At 36.6% G+C, this 18,208-nt stretch overlaps 1 protein-coding gene across 1 annotated transcript in view; it reads left to right on the plus strand.

The window, feature by feature from the left end:
• The first annotated feature begins 232 nt into the window (after window positions 1–232).
• NHLRC2 (NHL repeat containing 2) overlaps window positions 233–18,208 on the plus strand; it is a 40,299-nt gene continuing 22,323 nt past the window's right edge. The window contains exons 1-5 of the mRNA XM_067300264.1: window positions 233–574; window positions 2,871–3,023; window positions 8,542–8,997; window positions 11,311–11,432; window positions 13,166–13,295. Of these exons, the coding sequence (XP_067156365.1) occupies window positions 409–574; window positions 2,871–3,023; window positions 8,542–8,997; window positions 11,311–11,432; window positions 13,166–13,295 (1,027 nt within the window). The 5' untranslated portion in view covers window positions 233–408. The remainder of the gene's footprint in view (window positions 575–2,870; window positions 3,024–8,541; window positions 8,998–11,310; window positions 11,433–13,165; window positions 13,296–18,208) is intronic.

Consider the following 18,208-nt stretch of genomic DNA (forward strand, 5'->3'; position numbering starts at 1 on the left):
TCCGGATCTCCCGTAGCTTTCGAAAGAAAAAAGAAAAACCCCGTTTAATTACTGGTGCCGTGCTGGACTGTGTCCCTAGCCCCCCGATTTTCAGATTTTCCGCTTAAAAATAAATAAGTCACTGGGCGGGAAAAAAGGCTGTGCTGAATCTGCTGGGCCGAAATCAGCACTAGGGAGCCTCTTGGCGAATATGCTACCGAGAATATCAGAGCTATATAAAAACACGAATTTATTAGAAGCAGTCTCCCTTTAAAACACACGATTTATTTCGTGTTTGTGCTTAGGGGATTTTTTTTTAATTGCTCCTTCGGTTCCCCGGTGTTGCCGGAGCGGGAGCTGTCGAATGTGGAACGGGGAAGAGGCAGGGCAGCAAAGCGCGGCCCTCCCTCCGCGCGCCCGGGCGGCGCCATGGCGGCGGCGGGGGCCCTGGCGGCGCTGCTGCCCGCCCAGACGCAGCTGGAGTACGGCCTGCTGGACGCCGACGCCCCCCCGGAGAAGGAGGACTTGGTCTACCAGTACCTGAAGAAGATGGACAGCCGGGAGCGGGACCTGGCGGTGCCCGAGCTCGGCAGAGGTGGGTGGCGGGGCCCGAGCGGGCCGGGCCCCCTCGGGCAGCGGAGCGGAGCTCGGCCCCGCGGGCGGCGGCGGCAGCTGCCCCCGCCCCGGGCCCCCCGACCGCCGCCGGGCCCCGGGCCCCGGGCCCGAGCCCTGGCTCCCGCCCTCCGGCGTGTGGTGTCTTCTTTGAAGCCCTGCTGCCTAGGGGGTCGTTTAATTACGGCCCTGTTAATTTAAGGCCTCGTTAACTGCCTTTTTAGAAGAAGAAAATATTTGCCCTCGTTGCAAGAAATGTGACTCCTGAAAGTACCAGCAGGAAAAGACAAGTGCAAAGAATCCCTTTATAAGCGCTTTGCTAGTGTTTGTAAAAATGTGTTTTTTAAAATTTCTCTCCTAAGCTTCTGATATGTAGTTTCACTGCTTTACCGTTTTTAATAAAACGTTTCTCTTCTCTGCAGTATGTGATACCTGCCCTTGGCCTTACCCACTCTGTCAGCTTCCTCTTGAGCTCACTTGGTTTCACTGCAGCCCCTTAAGATGTTTCCCAGCTCTCTCCCCATGACTTACCCACGTTTGTCAATTTTTGTGTTTCTGATAATACAGACTAGTTTCTGATAATACAGACTATGCTGGAGATGTCATCCTCGTTCAGTGGTGTGCCCATTTCCCTTTCACACATTTCACACATTTCTATATCTCTTTTTACACTCGGTGTGAATCAAAGGTTAAGTTTTGTAAGATCTTGTAAGTCCTGCTCAGAGTCCTGGTAACCTAGTGAGATGCTCCGAAACCATGAGAGCTCACGAAAGGAGTTTGCAAGACAAAGACCTAAAAAGCTAAACTTCGGTGTTAAAATCACATACATATCACGGGACTGAATTCTGACTTAACCAAAGAAGTAAAGTGAATGCTCTTTCTCTCTGGATTTGGATTTCTGAGTTGAACTTTCACCTTTGTCATTAGTGTCATTTCACTTTTTGTATTCTTTCAGAGCTTATGTTCTTTTCTGAAAAGCAGCTCAAATAAATAGTCAACATTTTTAATTTACAGTATATTTTGATAAAAGATTCTTTAGTGAAAAAGGGAGCAATACCATAAAATAAATAACCTATTCTTTTAAAAACAAAACATTTATCGAGTTTATGCATGATTTCCTCAGTGTACAGGCAAGGGTTTACTAAGTCTTATTATTGTCACCAAAGCAATGACTATGTGTGCGTCCATTTACGTTTATGTGTATGTAGGTAGTGAACAAACCTCCTCTTAGTGAAGCAGAAAACAATCCTCCTGCTGACCTGAGTAGTAGCAACTTGTTCTGGGGATGTGGGAAGTAAAAACTTGTTGAAACTGTCAGGATGGAATTTTTGGATGTTTTTGGGTTACCAAAGCACACGTGTACATCTTTTTTTAAAAAGTAACCCTTCAAGAATTTAGTTTGGCTGTGATATATCATTATTATTCATGGATGTCCATATTATCAATGGGTATCCATATCCATTATTTTAAGGAATGTTGAGTGATAATAAGGGCCGAAAGTATTCTAGGATTTTTGTTTCCTACCTTGATACCAGTTTCTTATGGGATCAGAGGAGTATCAGTTACCTCTTTGTGAGTACGTACATAAAATGAGAAAACACTGCCTTAATGTCTCGTATCAGGTGATTGAAAATAAATGAGCAGAAGTAGTACCAAGTACATGTGAAAGGGTTTTATTTCTTCAAATTCAGCATATAACATCATTAATTTATACCTGCTATTTCAAACTGTTCAAACTCAAGATCAAAACTATAAATACAGAAATATTTCAGTAGTCTCTGATATTAGTTCTTTACAAAAATGTAAAATCTCCAAGAGTTTAGGAGATTTTTATCTGCTTACTAGCATGTATTTGTTGAATTTTAAATAAATAAGCATTACCCATATGACTTTCTTAGGGATTGGATAATGTAGATCATGCTTTACAATAGATGAAAATTGTTCTGAGGCTTGCATATGCTTTCCATTAAAAGGTGCCTATTTAAATATATAATCTGCACTTTCAATATTACATTAAATCTTGTTAACTTAATTTTGCTTAATGCTACTTAATAATTAGTACATTTTATTTGCTAATTATGAAAAATTGTGGAGCATAAGGGTGAGTTTGATAAATGTAAGACTTTTTGTTTGCCTTCCTACCTGGATAGAAACATTTGAACATTTTTTAAGTTAACTATGCTAGGAATGTTGTCTCTTCTCATGGAAGTTAGGTATAAAGGTGTTCCTTTCGCTACCCCTCACCCCTAATTGAGAAACCTCTGTTCTCTGAATTCCAGATTTACAGTGGCTGAACACTGAAGGTCCCATTTCTCTTCACAAAGACCTTGGTGGAAAAGTGGTGGTGCTGGATTTCTTTACTTACTGCTGCATCAACTGTTTGCACTTGCTGCCTGATCTCCATGCCTTAGAGCACCAGTACTCTGATAAAGGTAAAAGTGCTTTGGCTTGCTTAGAATAGAACTTCCTGGCAGTGTTGCAGGTGGAGTAGCTGAGTCATTTTGTTGCTCATTACTAAAAGCTGGCAAAATTTCAGGGGGGCCTAAAAGTGTCTTAAAATCTTTTATGTAACCTAGTAAAAGTGACTGTTTGTATCCCCATCACATTTTAAAATGGGGTTAAATGTGGTAGCTATTGTGTCTGTATAATTAAAGAAATGGGATATGTACTTAAAGCCCAAATCTGATGTTATAAATAGAGCTATTTGAAAAATGCTACACAAGGATGTAAGATAGGGGCTCAAAATTAGTATATATATGTAATCCTCTACATTTGACTAAGGAACCAGCTCAGAGCAGGACATAGTACAGGTAGTGGAATGGATGTAGATAAGATTACTTCCCCTGCCCTGTTCTAACTGAAATAACAAAATACATAAACTTGATTTAAGATTGATTTGGTATTCCCTGCATCATCACTTTTTTTTTTCCATTAGTAGTCCTCTTTGCTCTGGAGAGAGATTTAAGCACATTAAATTCAGGTCTGTGAAAAAATCTCCATCTCTCTCTGATTGAATAAAAATGCAGGACAATTACTATTTAGAATTTGGTCTCTTGTCATTATGATGACTAGGCAGAGGTAAGCTTTATTCTTACACAACATTGCAGCAGCCACTAACTTACCAAGGATATTTTAACAGGCTGAACAGTGAGATGTAAAACAATATCAATTTCAGTCCTCAAAAATTTATATTAAATACTGTAATAAAATAATATTACTTTATAATGCTTAATAAGGTTCTGATGGATTATTAAATTGTTAACTGCATGAATTCTAGCATTACAGTAGTATAAAGCTATAAATGGATATATGCATGTATACATATATCAAGGCAATAAAGGTTGAGGGATTTTTTAAGCTGTAAACAAACACTTCAGTAGAGGGTTTTATGTCAGCGTGCATCTTCTTCACTGAAGGGGGAAATTACTTATCAGTCACCAAGGAAAAGAGGTTAAGAGAGCTGGCTTGAGAAAGCTGAGAAAAATAAAGGTCAGAAGAATAAGGTTAAGGAAGAAAGGACATCTGACATATCAAAAAAAAAAACCAAAAAACAAATTTCAATATTAATGCAAGTGTCTTGGTGTTCAGTGCCTTATGCTGGAGTTCCAGCCCATTTTAGTTAAGGGAAGTCTCTTCTCCCTTGGGGAATGGGGGGCAGCTTCACTTTCAGTTGGATGAGTTCTCCAGTGTGTGCTACCTTGTGATCGCACAAATGCTAATTTTGGTGCAATCGAATGGCAAAATCACTCCTTTTGAGAGCAGCATGTCAGGTTAAATAGATAGTGAAACTACAGCTTTACCAAACTTAAGGTGTGTATTTATAGGGCGTATTTGCACATTTCATCTATATATTTACAGTGCAATGGTAGTGATAAAGGGTGCTGACCTAGCAGACAATATTGTTTGGAATGAAAACAATCATCTTATTTTGCTAAAGCATCTAACTCAAAGTGCATTTAGATCTTTAATCTGTTGTTGGAATGTCTGAAGTAATGTTTCCTATATCTTTCTGCTTAACTGAGGACACATATCAATATAGGTATAATTCATAGCAGTGTCTTTTTCTTTGACTCTACACCAGGTATATAAACTTTTGATATTCTGATAATGTTTTTATTGTTCACATGGTGTAAGTACCCTCTTACGCAGGAGTATGTTGGAACGTCAGCAATGTGATAATCAGACATGAGATGTGCAAACACAAGAAGCTGTTGTTTTAGGATGATCGTAACCATCAAATACATCCTTGCGCATATGCACACATTTTTATTGTCTGGAACTTCAATAGATTTGTCTCAAAGACTACTTTCCATAGACTTAAATGGCTGCTTAGCATCTTTATCTGATATGCTCTTGCTGCTATCTTCAGTGGTGCTATTTCTGTTTTCATAGTGGCATTCAGAAAGTTATTTTAAACCCCAGTGCATATTCAGTTCATGTTATCAGCAGTCCAGAAATGACTTCTATAAGAGGGAGTACTTTTTATATATTCAGAAATAGCTTGGCACAAGTCCAGCGTTATGCTCTGGTATAATCCTGCAAATAAAGTGTTTTAAATGGTGTGCATATTCATATAGACTCAAATAACATTTGTGAGTTTCCACAAGAGTTTTCCTCATGAGATGGTATTTTATCCTATTTGTGCTGTACAGGTGTCGAGAATAGAGTTCTTCTAGCTTTGTTGATTCTTTGGAAGGACAAGTGTAAGCACTGCTGCTGACACTATTATAGTGGAAATGTTTGACATGCTGTTGGAGTTCAACAGTTTATGATATTGTGACTTCAACTATCTGATATTGCAACATGCTGTGCCTCTGGGATTAACAAAGACTGCATCCGTTATAGTGATTTTGTAATCTGTGAACCTGTTTTATTCAACTAAGTTTCATTGCTTTCCTGCTGTGCAGCTCTTTATCCTTTCTCGTTCTCATATTGAAATATTGCCATTCCTGCAGATGTTATACTTCTCCATTGATACGGTGTTATGGTTGAGGGAGGAGAAGGGCTAGTAGAGAAAAATAGTTTTCCATTTCTCTGTAACCAAAGAAAAAGCCGACCTGAGATTGAATTAGTTTTTTAGAAGGAAAGAAACTCCTCCGAGCTCAAATACAACTATTTAAGACCTGAAATAACTGCCTTTCTTACATTTCTACCACAAAACCAACAAAGTAGATTACTTAAAATAAAAATAAAATATGGATTTTGCTGTCAAAACAATAATGACTCTGGCAATACTCCATTATTATAGAGCTAATTCATCAAATGCTAGCAATACAGTGTGCGTTACAGCAGAAAATTTCTTTCCTTGAATAAGTGTCAAACAACCGTATTGTATCTTGGAACACTGAGTCCCCTTTTGGAACAAGGGAGTATTTATGCTTTGGTTTTGTATTGTATAATACAGTAAAAAAGAGAACAGCTACATTTTTATGTGGTGCTATGGAGTTAGTCGATAATCTGTATTAAGGAACTATAGGTTTAAGCTTTGAAACTTTTAAAAGTACGGTGAAAGCACTAGAAACAGCAGTACAGCTGTTCATGGTGGGAGTGCTTTCATAAGTGGAGCTGGATTTTTACATTGCAAAATAGAGAAATTGAATGTATGTTCTCTTACTACCAGCAGTTTGGAACAGCAAAGAAGAAAACATGCTGTTAGGATTAGAAAGAAAACTTGGGATGGCAGCTTCGCAAAGCTGTAAGGAGATGTAAGGATTTAGTAACAACTGAATTGCAGAGATTTTTTAAGTGTGAGGAGAAGAACCGTTAGCTATATTGGGTTGTGTGTTTTTACACACAAAGTTGATTTAAAAAAAAAAAAAAGTTCTGCAGAGCAGCAGGAAAGGAAGGTATTTGCAGCTGTTCTTTTAGGTAGACTGAAGAAGAGCAGCCTGAAGAAAAAGAGACTGCAGTCTTAAATTCAAACCAGCTCAACTGGGATTACTGTTTTGGCAGTAGAGCCTTGAAGAATTTGAAATGCTGTAGAAAAAACAATGGCAGGATTTAGCAAAGGCCCAAATATAATCAGTAGCTACAGGTAAGGGAGTGAAAGATTTCTTAACAGGAATGGGTTTGTGTAACAGGAAGCATTCTTTATGTGCTAGGAAAATCAAGGATCAGGAATTTGAGAAGAAAACATGTTAGACTAAATTAGTCAAATTCAGTGTTGGCATAATATGGCATTGCCGACATTCATTTCTTTTTGTTGTCAAAATATTTTCTAATACTGAAGTAAAATTAACTGGAATGGGTGTAAACTGCAAGAATATTCTCCTTTCCCGTTTGATTTCACTCCTCTCCTCAGAATGACACAAAAGATGAAAATTTAAAACTTTTATTTGCATAAAGAAGTAGAAAGATCCCAGATGTTACTGTGGTTCCAAAATGCTACTGCTATCCAGAAACATGCGTAATTTTTGGATAAGTAGTAAGGTTAACTTCTAAGGATTTCTATTAGATTAACAGTTCTGGTTTAAAAGTACTGTATTGCAGTTTTCTACAACTGCATGGTTACTGCTGTAACCTTTTTTGCTCTGTTTAGGAAAAATCTTAAATGCTTCATTCTATCGTGATGGCTGTGAGCAACAGACTCTGTAAATAGATATGTTTCAAAACTTAGTCCAGCATTACTCAGATCTCCAAAGTTTAAAAAAATCATCACAGAATTCACAGGTTACTTTGGCTATAAGAAGGTTATTTTTATGCCTAATAATATTCTCTAAGTATGAAGTGAGACGAAGTATAATATTGATGTCATGCATGTTGTTTGCTTCATTTGGTAGAGATTTTGCTAGTAAAACATAATTTAAAATCCCCCCCAAAGGGTGTAGTCTTTCTTTTGCTCCTAGAAAGTATTGAAAAGTGACTTGATTAAAAGAAGGCTCTTCATTCTTTTTCTGTTGGGTAGATAGGGGGAATGGAAAATTTGGGGCTGCTTCCATAATGTCTACATGTGGAAGAAGTGAGTAAATTTGCTTTTATCACATGAATAAAAACAGCTAAAGTCTGAGCCACAGATTTTTATCTCTGTGCTTGATTTCATGAAACTGAGAAAATAAGCTATTCAGAGAAGCTGATTGCTTCCTAGTGTGCTTTTGATGGATTTTAGGGTTGGTGCTATATATGCAATGTATATAACTTAATTATAATACTTTGTTCTTATGCAGCACCTTTCATATTAGGATCTCAAGTGAAGTTATCCTTATTATGGAAAACCTAAACTCTTCATTGTCTTTACAGGTCAAATACAGAAATTAGGTTAAACATGTGAAGAGAAGGGGCAAAAATCCATGATTAATCCTTTCTTTAAAAAAAAGGTTTTAAGCCTGATATGTCACAAGCACTATTTGTCATAGTTTTCAATGTTGCCAGTTTAGCTGAAATATAGAATACAGTATTGATTTCAGAAGCCTATACATTTTTTCATTATTTATCTGGAGTTAGATATTCCAGGATAACTCTGGACTTCCAGAGTTCAGTGTTACATTTGTGACTTCTAGTTAATAGTGGAAAATAATTCATTTTCTAAAAAAGGATAATTGTGTTGGGGAATCAAAAGACAAAGAGGTATGGTAAACACCTGAAAAAATAAAGTATCAGGTGAACTGTTCAGCTTACTCGTAATTATTTTGAAAGTATTTTCTGCCTTTGTACGCTGAGGTTCATGAATTAAAAACAATTTATGCCATATTAAATGTCAGCCAGCTGGAGAAGTAATGGTAGTCAAGTTCAGTAATTTTACTGATAATTTATTTCCGAGTTTCAGTATTTTGTATACATAGCTATATTCCTACTGAGATGTAATCATTTATTATTTGTTCAAATCTTCTTTCATTCTGTAATGCAGTAAGTTACATTGTGAGATAACTGTGCTTCATTTTTACTTTTTTTATTAAATTTTTATTATTTCAGATACAAATATGTTTCAATGCAAAACTCTGCTTTTCCTTTCAGATGGTCTTGTTATTGTTGGTGTCCATTCAGCGAAATTCCCAAACGAAAAAGTTCTGGATAATATTAGAAGTGCAGTTCTGAGATACAATATTGCCCACCCTGTAGTAAATGATGCAGATGCAACACTTTGGCATGAACTAGAAGTGTCCTGCTGGCCAACTCTTGTCATTCTTGGGCCTCGTGGCAACGTGCTGTTTTCACTTGTTGGAGAGGGACACAAAGAGAAGTTGTTTTTATTTACTTCTGTAGCACTGAAGTTCTACAAAGAGAGAGGACAAATCAAAGATAACAAAATTGGAATAAAGCTATACAGAGACTCCCTCCCACCTTCTCCCTTGCTATTTCCTGGCAAAGTGACTGTAGATGATTCAGGAGAAAGGTTGGTAATAGCAGACACTGGACATCACAGGATTTTGGTTACCCGGAAAAATGGACAAATTCTACACACTATTGGAGGTAAGGTTATGCAAGTTTCTTATAGTAGTTTTATTTTATGAATGGAATATATTCTCTGAGGCTACTCGTCTGATTATTTTCTTAGAGCTTTTCTTATGCTGACTCTTTTCTTAGAGCACCTAGCAGTTTATAGGTATTGTTAGGAAAAAAAATTTCTAAAATAACTTGTAGTGGATATTGGGGGGATATGATACAGTACCATCAGTAGGATTGCTCTGTTAATGCAGCTGGTTGAGATGTCTAATGTTTTTTTCTTTGTTTTATTGAAGTATTTTTTATGTTGTGTCCAACATGAAGCACAAATGGCGTATTCTATATTCTTATGTAAGAGTTGCAGATGGGTTTAGGTTTAAGTGATGTACACCCACGTACCTACCAGTAGCAAGGCAGGGAAAAGAGAGACAGTAATGCCTCCCTTCCCAATAGAAAAAAATGTTGTTGTTGTTGTTTTTTTAATCACAAGTATCCCTCTGTAGGATCCCTGTCTGGTTTTGAGAGGAGGGGAGAATTATTTTGAAGAACAGTGGCATTGTACCAGTGCATAGGCACCTGAAAATGAAGTTGCCTAAATATTTATGAAAAGGCCTGTGTTCTCATCAAAATTCAAGTGTAACATGTAAACAAGTTATCGAAATAGAGAAAAATTAAGTATTTTAAGTTTACTTTTGTTACAAACCTTGTATTAGGAACATTCCTACTTTAAAAATCTCTTTGTTTTCATAAATTGCTATCAGCTCTACAATGCAAATCAAGAAAATTCAGTTGAACTTGCCCACTTTTTATATGACTTATTCTTTCATAAATGAAACGTTCAGAACTGTTTCTTTTTTTTTATCTAGTATGCTGGTCAAAAGTACAGCCTAATGCACCAAGTAAATAGCTGTCAGGACAGTCCATTTACAAGCAGCCATTATAGACAGATTTAGGAAAGGTTTGTATCTTCAAACCGTTGAAAACAATGGTTCATTTATGTCTCTGAATCAAGACCGGTATGCGACCTGGGGTGTATTACTTAATCTAGTATTGACTAATACCTGACCCATGGTGGGAATAGTACAAGCTTTATAAAAATACCATTGGCACTGCTGTTTAAGCACGGAGGAAAATCTCTCATTATTTAAAGTAATACTGCATTGAATAGACAGACTAATTATCCTAGTTAACCTGATAAAGGCATCAGTCTTAATGCCCTTCTATAAGGAAATTACAAATAGAATTTCTTATGATGAAACTCAAGGAATTTGGTTTCTGTTTGATCTGTGAGATGCAGTCTCTGTCAACAAGGTACCCTTTTGTATTCTGGGATATTCATTAAATAGCAGCTCAGAGGGAAGTGTCCTAACCTTTGAGCTGATACCACCTGTGGCACTCTGTGCCCTCCCCTAGGCATTTGGACTCTTGTGCTTACCAAGGGGAACCAGTGAAATCTGCTACAGTAGCACCCCTGCCCTTCCTGTTTATTAATGTCTAAACTGTCTTCTGACAGTTAGTTGTGGAAGTTGTGTATTTTAGTGACTCAGTTAAATGGTTCTGTGGCCAGAAAATAATATAATAAAGCTGATCATACAGTAATAAATGTGGGAATGCACAAAGGTTAAAGTTACTATATGTGATGCAAACATAATAACTCATGTATCTAAATGTCTTCTGTTGACACATACTGCTAATGCACTTTAAATGTTACTCCCTCTAAAATATGATGCTTACCTTCATACTGTTTTATTCAGGTCCTGTTTCTTTTCTCTTTCTTGATTATGCTGTGCAGAAGACTGTCACTCCATCATTCTCACTGTTTTTTCACATAATTAGTTCCATGTCATCTTTTTGCTAATTATTATTCATAAGAAGACACTGCTGAGTATTAGTTTCATTTGTAACTTGCACCAGAATCTAAATCATTGAAATGAAATTGAGTTTTGGAATTTAAAATCTTTGCTGCTGGCTTGCTTTGATGCAATCAGGAATAAAAAGACTGAATTTCTTATTTTTGTCTTCTCTTGTTGCTGCTGTTTCCTAATGCAATGAAACAGGAACAATTTAGACCCTTATTAAGACCTTTCTTTAGAGAATAAGCCAAAGATGCAGAGAACTTAAGGAAAAACGTAATAGCACCTGATTGTTGTCATTGTTGTCACAAAGCACAGTGACTAAAATGAGACTACATAAAATATTAATAACTTAAGCTGTACAAGGTGCTATGAAAGCACCTTTTAGAATATGTAATTATCTTACAGATTTAAATATATGCACTTTGATTATTTTTAAGTTCCTTTTTCTAAAATGACTTTTGAGTTTGCTTTGTTTCGTTGATAGGTCCAAACAGCGGAAGAAAAGATGGAAGATTTTCGGAGGCAGCTTTCAACTCACCTCAAGGGATCGCTATAAAAAATAATGTTATTTACGTAGCTGATACAGAAAATCATCTAATTAGAAAGGTAAATTTTCCCTAAGACAATTTAAAGTTTGATCTATTACACCTATCCCACCTACACAGATGAAAATTTACACCAAATGAATTATTTTACAAATACATTCTATATCAAGAAGGAAGTTTAGCCTAATATCTTATAAATAAGTGCTGTAGTGCAGTTTGTTTTTTAAAGGGCTACATATACATTTATACATCCTTTCAAATGGAGACGATATGCACTACTTGTTCTAACATAGCTGGGTTTGTTTTTGTTTTTTTCCTAGTGTTTCTTGCTTTCATTGTGAGAAACATTTTTTCTTAGTATTGGAAACAGAAATTGTTTTTGCTTCACTTCCAAAACTGTCAGATTCTTATCTACAGTTGTTGTTCTCTTATGGTTCAATGGATATCTACATCTTTGTTACATAGCTGTTGGGTCTACAAATGACAGGTAACTGGTTTAATTTGAGAATTATCTGCATGTGGATTTTTTGGATTAAACACAAGGTTTTAGCACATAGGAACATTAGTCAATATAAATTGTAGTTTGACTTTAAATTTGGTTACATCAAATTTAGAATAATTAGAAGTTAAATTTGCTGAAGCAATAAAGTATTAGCTTATTATTAAAAGTATTTTATGCATGTTCAGAACATCTTGTACCTAGATCCTAACCAGTATTTGGGTGTCTGATTCATTATTAGAGAAAGTACTTACTTACTTAATTTGGGGTGCCTTTGTACTGTTAAATTGGCTAATTTTTTATCTTACTTCAAAGCACTAGTCTACAAACTCTCCCTACTCTTTACATTCTAGTTTGCTCCCAAGCTTTATTCTGGAAAGGACCAAGGTGGCCCTGTTGGTAAGGAAGCATTGTTACAAAAAAACCCCAATAGTTTGCTCCAGAGTTCTCATCTTACTAATATTCATCATTGTAGCCTGGAGACCACAGATAATTAAGTGGTTTGGGTAACAAAGATAGTACAGGGACAGCTGAAGATTTGGGTCATACTGCTTCAGCATTTTTCATGGTTTCTAACATGACATCAGGATATCCCAGGATTAAAGAATTAAGGTAATATAATGCAACAGCTACAGGCACATGCTTTCAACTGCTTATGCAAGACACAGGCTGTGTAAAAGGGAGGCATTTATTGCTGCAGAAGTTAGATGATGCTATGCATGCAAGACTCTACTTTTCTACGTAGTCGTCACAATAAATTCATGATACTTATTAGCAGTGACTTAGAAAATACACAGAAAGGGAGGGAAAGAGAAAGGCATTTAGGTGGCAGAAATGAAATAAAAAATATTTTTTCCTCCAGGGCATGGACTATTTGTAAATCTTGCTAATGAAATAAACTGCAAAAATTATTTGCTTTGTACAGATTATCATATATAGAGATGTGAGGTACTGTTACAGTATTTGAGTTTTTGTAGTATATTCCATTAAAACTGGTTTAAAATGAAACATCCACATCTATTGTCCATCTGAATGCTTCTCTAGAAAATCTTTATACTTTTTTTTCCAAAGTTCTACCTAACTTTGGCAGGTCAGTGTTCATTTTTGTGCAGTTGGAAGAGAAATACAAACATTCTTTTTTTTTTTCCTCCTATCTAAAGAAATACCTGAAACTTGTTGGGATTTGGTTTCTCTCTGTCAGCAAAGATCCTCTGTTTTTGGCATTTAGCTCAGATTATCTGTATTGACTCAGCTTGCTGTTGTACACTCAATTTATATAATTTTGTTTCATATAGATTGACCTAGAATTAGAGATGGTGAGCACTGTAGCAGGTGTTGGGATACAAGGCGTTGACAAGGAAGGTGGAGCAAAAGGAGAAGAACAGCCCATCAGCTCTCCGTGGGATGTGGTCTTCGGAAATTCGAGTATTGTATCAGTTGAGATTTTAACTTCTTTTATTTACACATGCATGAGTGTTCACTATATATTTTCCTTTTTTGGTAATCTGAGATACGAAAAAGTAAAGATTTACTTTACTGCACGACTGAGTTTAAAAAACAGTGGTTTCTTCAGCAAAAATATCACAGTTATCAGCTGAGATCAAGCTTCTGTTTTGGGTCCTGAAAAAATGTGGACCTCTATTATCTGAGACAAAGCCAAATTTTTTGTAGCAAGTTATGTAATTATCTGTATCTAAATAGAAAAGGAAGTTGTGATTGCTGTTGCTAGGTTAATGCTTTATGCCAGCATCACTGAAGAAGCATATGCATTTTATAGGAAGTGGACATTGTCTAAAAGTTCCTTTTCTTGACTCCACAGACATGTCTGACCATTTGTAAATATTGGAGTTTGTGACCTATATTTATTACTGTTCAGGTGACATAAAATCATTAGACTGAAGATCATAGTAGATTCAGACTGACAGCAGAGGAATATCTCTGGAAAAACCTTGCAAGCATCGGGGCAAAAACAGAATCTTTGCATAACAGGAAAGATGCAAGTATCAGCTTCCAAGGATTTAATAAGCTTTTTCTTTCCTGATGCGCCTAACACATACCTGAGCTTGACATCACATAGCTGTGATGCTGTTAAATATTATTAGCTGTGAGTTAATATTCTACTTTCTCATTTAGTTTTCATTTCAATATAATTTAAGAGTTGGAACTGCAGATTTCTTAACAATGAGCAATCAATGTTTAAATGTGGCATAAAACTCTGGAGCCAGCATTTTTGGTGTGAAACTTGACTGCTAACATCGGGTTTTCTTGAATCTGCAGATGAAGGGGTGAGGAAGAGCATAACAATTGTAGCATGATTTACATCTGTTATCTTTAAATTAGAAGTGCTTTGCAAGAGCAGTAATTAGAACATTTTAATGACCTGAAAGCATGCTATAATCTTGAGTGAGTTACCCAGGAGAAAAAAACCTCAAATTTAGTTTAAGGGAACATAAAGCTATTTCATAAATGCAAATCATTGGAAGTCTTCTGGTGCAAATATGTTCTCAGTATAGACAATGTACTTTGACTACTAAAACAACCAACAGGAACCAGTTCTTAGATTTAACATTTTTACTAATGTGACTTCTACAAAAAAAGCCCAGCACTATATTGAAAGGCTCTGCCAATGACCCTTACACATTGTCTGTGTTAAGGATACTGCCGGAGGTAAGAGGTGAAAGAGAGTCTCACCAGATGTGGGTTGCTGTAAATGAGTTGCTGCATGAGTTCTTCTGAATAGTTTCCCATCTGATTGTGCTGATGTGGTCCAGTAGACTGTTGTGTGGTCAGATGCAATGGTTTTCATGCTCTCCTGAACTGGCAAGCTGATCTCTGTGGGATGTTGTGGCAAAACTGTTTCACAGATCAGCAAGGAAGGAGACTAATAACTCATCATAGGTATTGCCTCAGTGCTTCAGAAGCTTAAGCCGATTATCAGAGCTATTCAAAATACCCTGTTATTTTACTTATTATTTTACCTATTATTTTTCATGATGCTTCCTTCTGCTTCTGCCAATAGCTGAATATCTGTTGATATTTTTTATTTCTGAGAGCTCTGCTTGTTAAATGAAATGTTAATTGATATGATTGTTATCAGCATGAACATAGTCAGTGCTCAATTAGTCACCTGTAGAGAATTAGTCACCTGAACTGCTTAACATTGACTGCTGAGTTTTTATCACTGTTTCTATGAAAATCAGATCTTCTAAATGCACTCTGTTCAGAGAAGTATAGATTTTTTTCATATTGAGTTCAGTCCTATCTGTCAGTTGTCTATTTAGATCTCCATCAAAATGCAGTATCACCTGTGAGTTAAGAGGAGATGAAATCAATTTAATTTCCTTCTTTGAGAAGGTAATAGGCCAAATATATAAAACTTTTTCTGTTTTTAATTTATTTTTTTAATACTTCTGATACCATTTTGTGTGAGCAAAATAAGCTAGGGAAAAAGACTTGATGAAGTTACTATAATACTTACATAAAATTGTTTAGAAAACTATGACCAGAGAGACTTCAAAACAGAGGACTATGTCGAGTACAGTGTTGGCAGGAGTCTGTTCCTGATCCTAGTAACACCTGAGCGGAAAGGATAGCCAGTAAAATGATGAAAAGATGAGTTCAAAATGACTTAGATTCCCTGGAAATATGGCCTGGAAAAATTTGGTGTTATTTAGTAGGAAGAAGTACTAGGTTCTCCACATACAAAGGAATGATCAAATGTGTAGAAAACTGCGACTGTGCGAAAGAGAGGAGTCTTGTTTTCCAGGTCTGTGGTGGGTGGGACAAGAATTGGCATGAAAAAAAAAAGGTAAAATTGGTAAAATTTCCTGACTGACAAAATTACAGAGTCTTCTCTTTACAGGCATTGAAAAATGGGTTAGACAATCTTTCAGGAATGAGCTGGATGTGTTTAGTATCTCCTTGGAGAAGGATAGTGTACTAGATCACTTCTTGGAGGCTCTCTCCGTCATCATTATTATTCTTTGGAAGATTTGCACTGTTTCATCCTCTCCTTGGAGTACATGGTTGTTTGTCACTAAAAGACATTTCTTCCCCTCCTTCTCTCTGACTGTTACCCTGGAGTAATATATTCCCTGGATAGATACCCTGGAGTAATGTGTTGGGGAGCTGTGTTTTAGTCACTTCAAGATTAATTCAATTTTGAAAAGAAAATACTTCATGTGTGAAATCAGTCAGCTATTTTTAATCTTGGAGAAAATATAGAAATCCTTTAAAAAAAAAGTTTGCATATAATGGGACAAAGTTATATTAGTTATTAAGATTATTTACAAAAATGTCCTCTTAGCACTGCTGCCTTCTCCCATTGTCTTTTCCTTTTGCAGAGAAAATGTGGGAAAGTTGGCATAAAGCACAAACAAAGACTTTTTGACTGTACCATCCTAGGGTAGAGTACCCCAGTCCTGCTTACTTTAAGATAGTTTCCTTCTGCATTCCCTGAGACTGCAAACCTCCTGCAGAGAACCACCTCACATTCTTTCAAAACAGGCTTGTATTGTCAAAGCTTAATTAGTTCAGCCACGGCTGTTCTTCTCAGTGCAGCCTTCTTGAATCCTTGTATGTGGCAGTGTGATGCCACAGTTGTTTTAATAGATTTATGGCTGTTTTCTTTCTGTAAACATTATATGAAAATTAAGGGACATCACAAATGCTGGAATTCAAATGGAGCGCTTGTGGTTGAACTCAGCATAACAATCTGTATAATCTGAGTTTTAGGGAGTCATTCTGGGGGATTTAGCATACTGACCTAAAATGAAATGTGTCAAAATATACCTAGCAACGGTGAGCCACTGGCAAAAGTACTTACGTGTTCTTGGTGCCTGTGCAGAATTTTGGCAGTGCCAGTTTATAGATTGTAAGATAAGTGTTTTTTAGGGGACCAGGACTCCAGGATGCACTTAAATCACCAATTTCAAGGACCTGTTGGAAGAATCAAAGGAGGTTTGGGCAGGGGGGTGAATGGTGCTTACTGAGGTGTTGTCTCAAGATACAGCGCAAACACAGCAAGAATGTGCATGAGGAACCAGGACTGTGTGTTGTAGCCTGCAATGCATTTGCTTTACAGCATAGATATAGTCATGAGCTGCAGTGGCTTTTATTTTATTTATTTATTTATTTTTAAGTTTTGTGTTAGGCATCAAAAGAGTTTATCACCATTGCAGTAGAGTTTGTCGAAGTTCTATTGTTACTGCAGATTGCTTGAGCCTGGTAGGCTCTTCTGTTACTCTCCGGTATGTTATAGTGTACATTCGTTATTCAGCAAATGCGTAGGAAGCACAGCTCTGTAGGAAGTCTTCAGTGTCCTGGCCGAACAAATAGAGTTCTGCTCCTGGGCAGAGACCCAGCCTTCTGTTGGTTGTTCTCAGTGTGCTGTCCTACCACAAGTAGATACGCTGATGTTGTTAGTGTACTAAAAAATAGTGTGTTAATGTCTACTAATGAATTTGGATGGATGAAGTAGTTGATCTGTGTTTCAGAAGTTGCTTTTCTTTGTGTCCACACAGTGGTGCCCATTTGCAGTATCCTTTTTTACATATGCTTATATGTATCTCTGTGCAAGTTCGAGGAGGTTACATACACTTCAGAAAGTTAAGGTTCATTATTACATATTTATAATGTAATAAGTTTTTTTGTAATTTGAGTTAACTGGCACGGTATACAGGAAATGAAATAGGTTCATAGTTTTTCATTTCCCTTAGATCTACATACCTTAAGCTGTGCACAAGAGGACTTTTTTTTTCAGAACATAGTTCTACGGATTTCATACTTTTTAAACAAGTGATGCTTCCGTGAGCCTCCTTTTAATGCTCAAAGCTGTGCTGTCCAGAACATGAAAGGCAGAAGAAAAAAAGCTTAAAAGTTTAAGCTCTTTATGTGCTATGCAAGATACTTACAGTATTAAACAGCTTATACTGACCTTTTTCAAAATCTCAAAGGGAAAGGTTACCTCTTAAAAGATAAACTTCTTTTCCATGTCAATCATATCTCTTAAAACATTACTCCTCTACATACAGTTTAGAATATGTGTTGGTAAATTAAAAAACTTCATTGTTTGCATTTGTTTATTTTAATGTATAAATTGTTGTGGAATGAAACAAACCTAAATCATGGTCTAAAAGATGCCATTTAAAGAACCAAGAAATGTCCTTGCTAATCTTAGAACACTATGTTCACAAGTCACTATTGCTTTGAGATGGTTGGTTTCAAAGATATGAAGTAAATACACAGTTTAGTTGTTGGATTCCAGAGGACATCAGGCCTGATCCAAAACCCATGGAAGTCATCAGATCTGTTCCTGACATCTGGCTTGAAGATTCAGG

The sequence above is a fragment of the Apteryx mantelli genome, chromosome 7 (assembly GCF_036417845.1).
Source record: "Apteryx mantelli isolate bAptMan1 chromosome 7, bAptMan1.hap1, whole genome shotgun sequence".
In the NCBI taxonomy this organism is placed as follows: Eukaryota; Metazoa; Chordata; class Aves; order Apterygiformes; family Apterygidae; genus Apteryx; species Apteryx mantelli.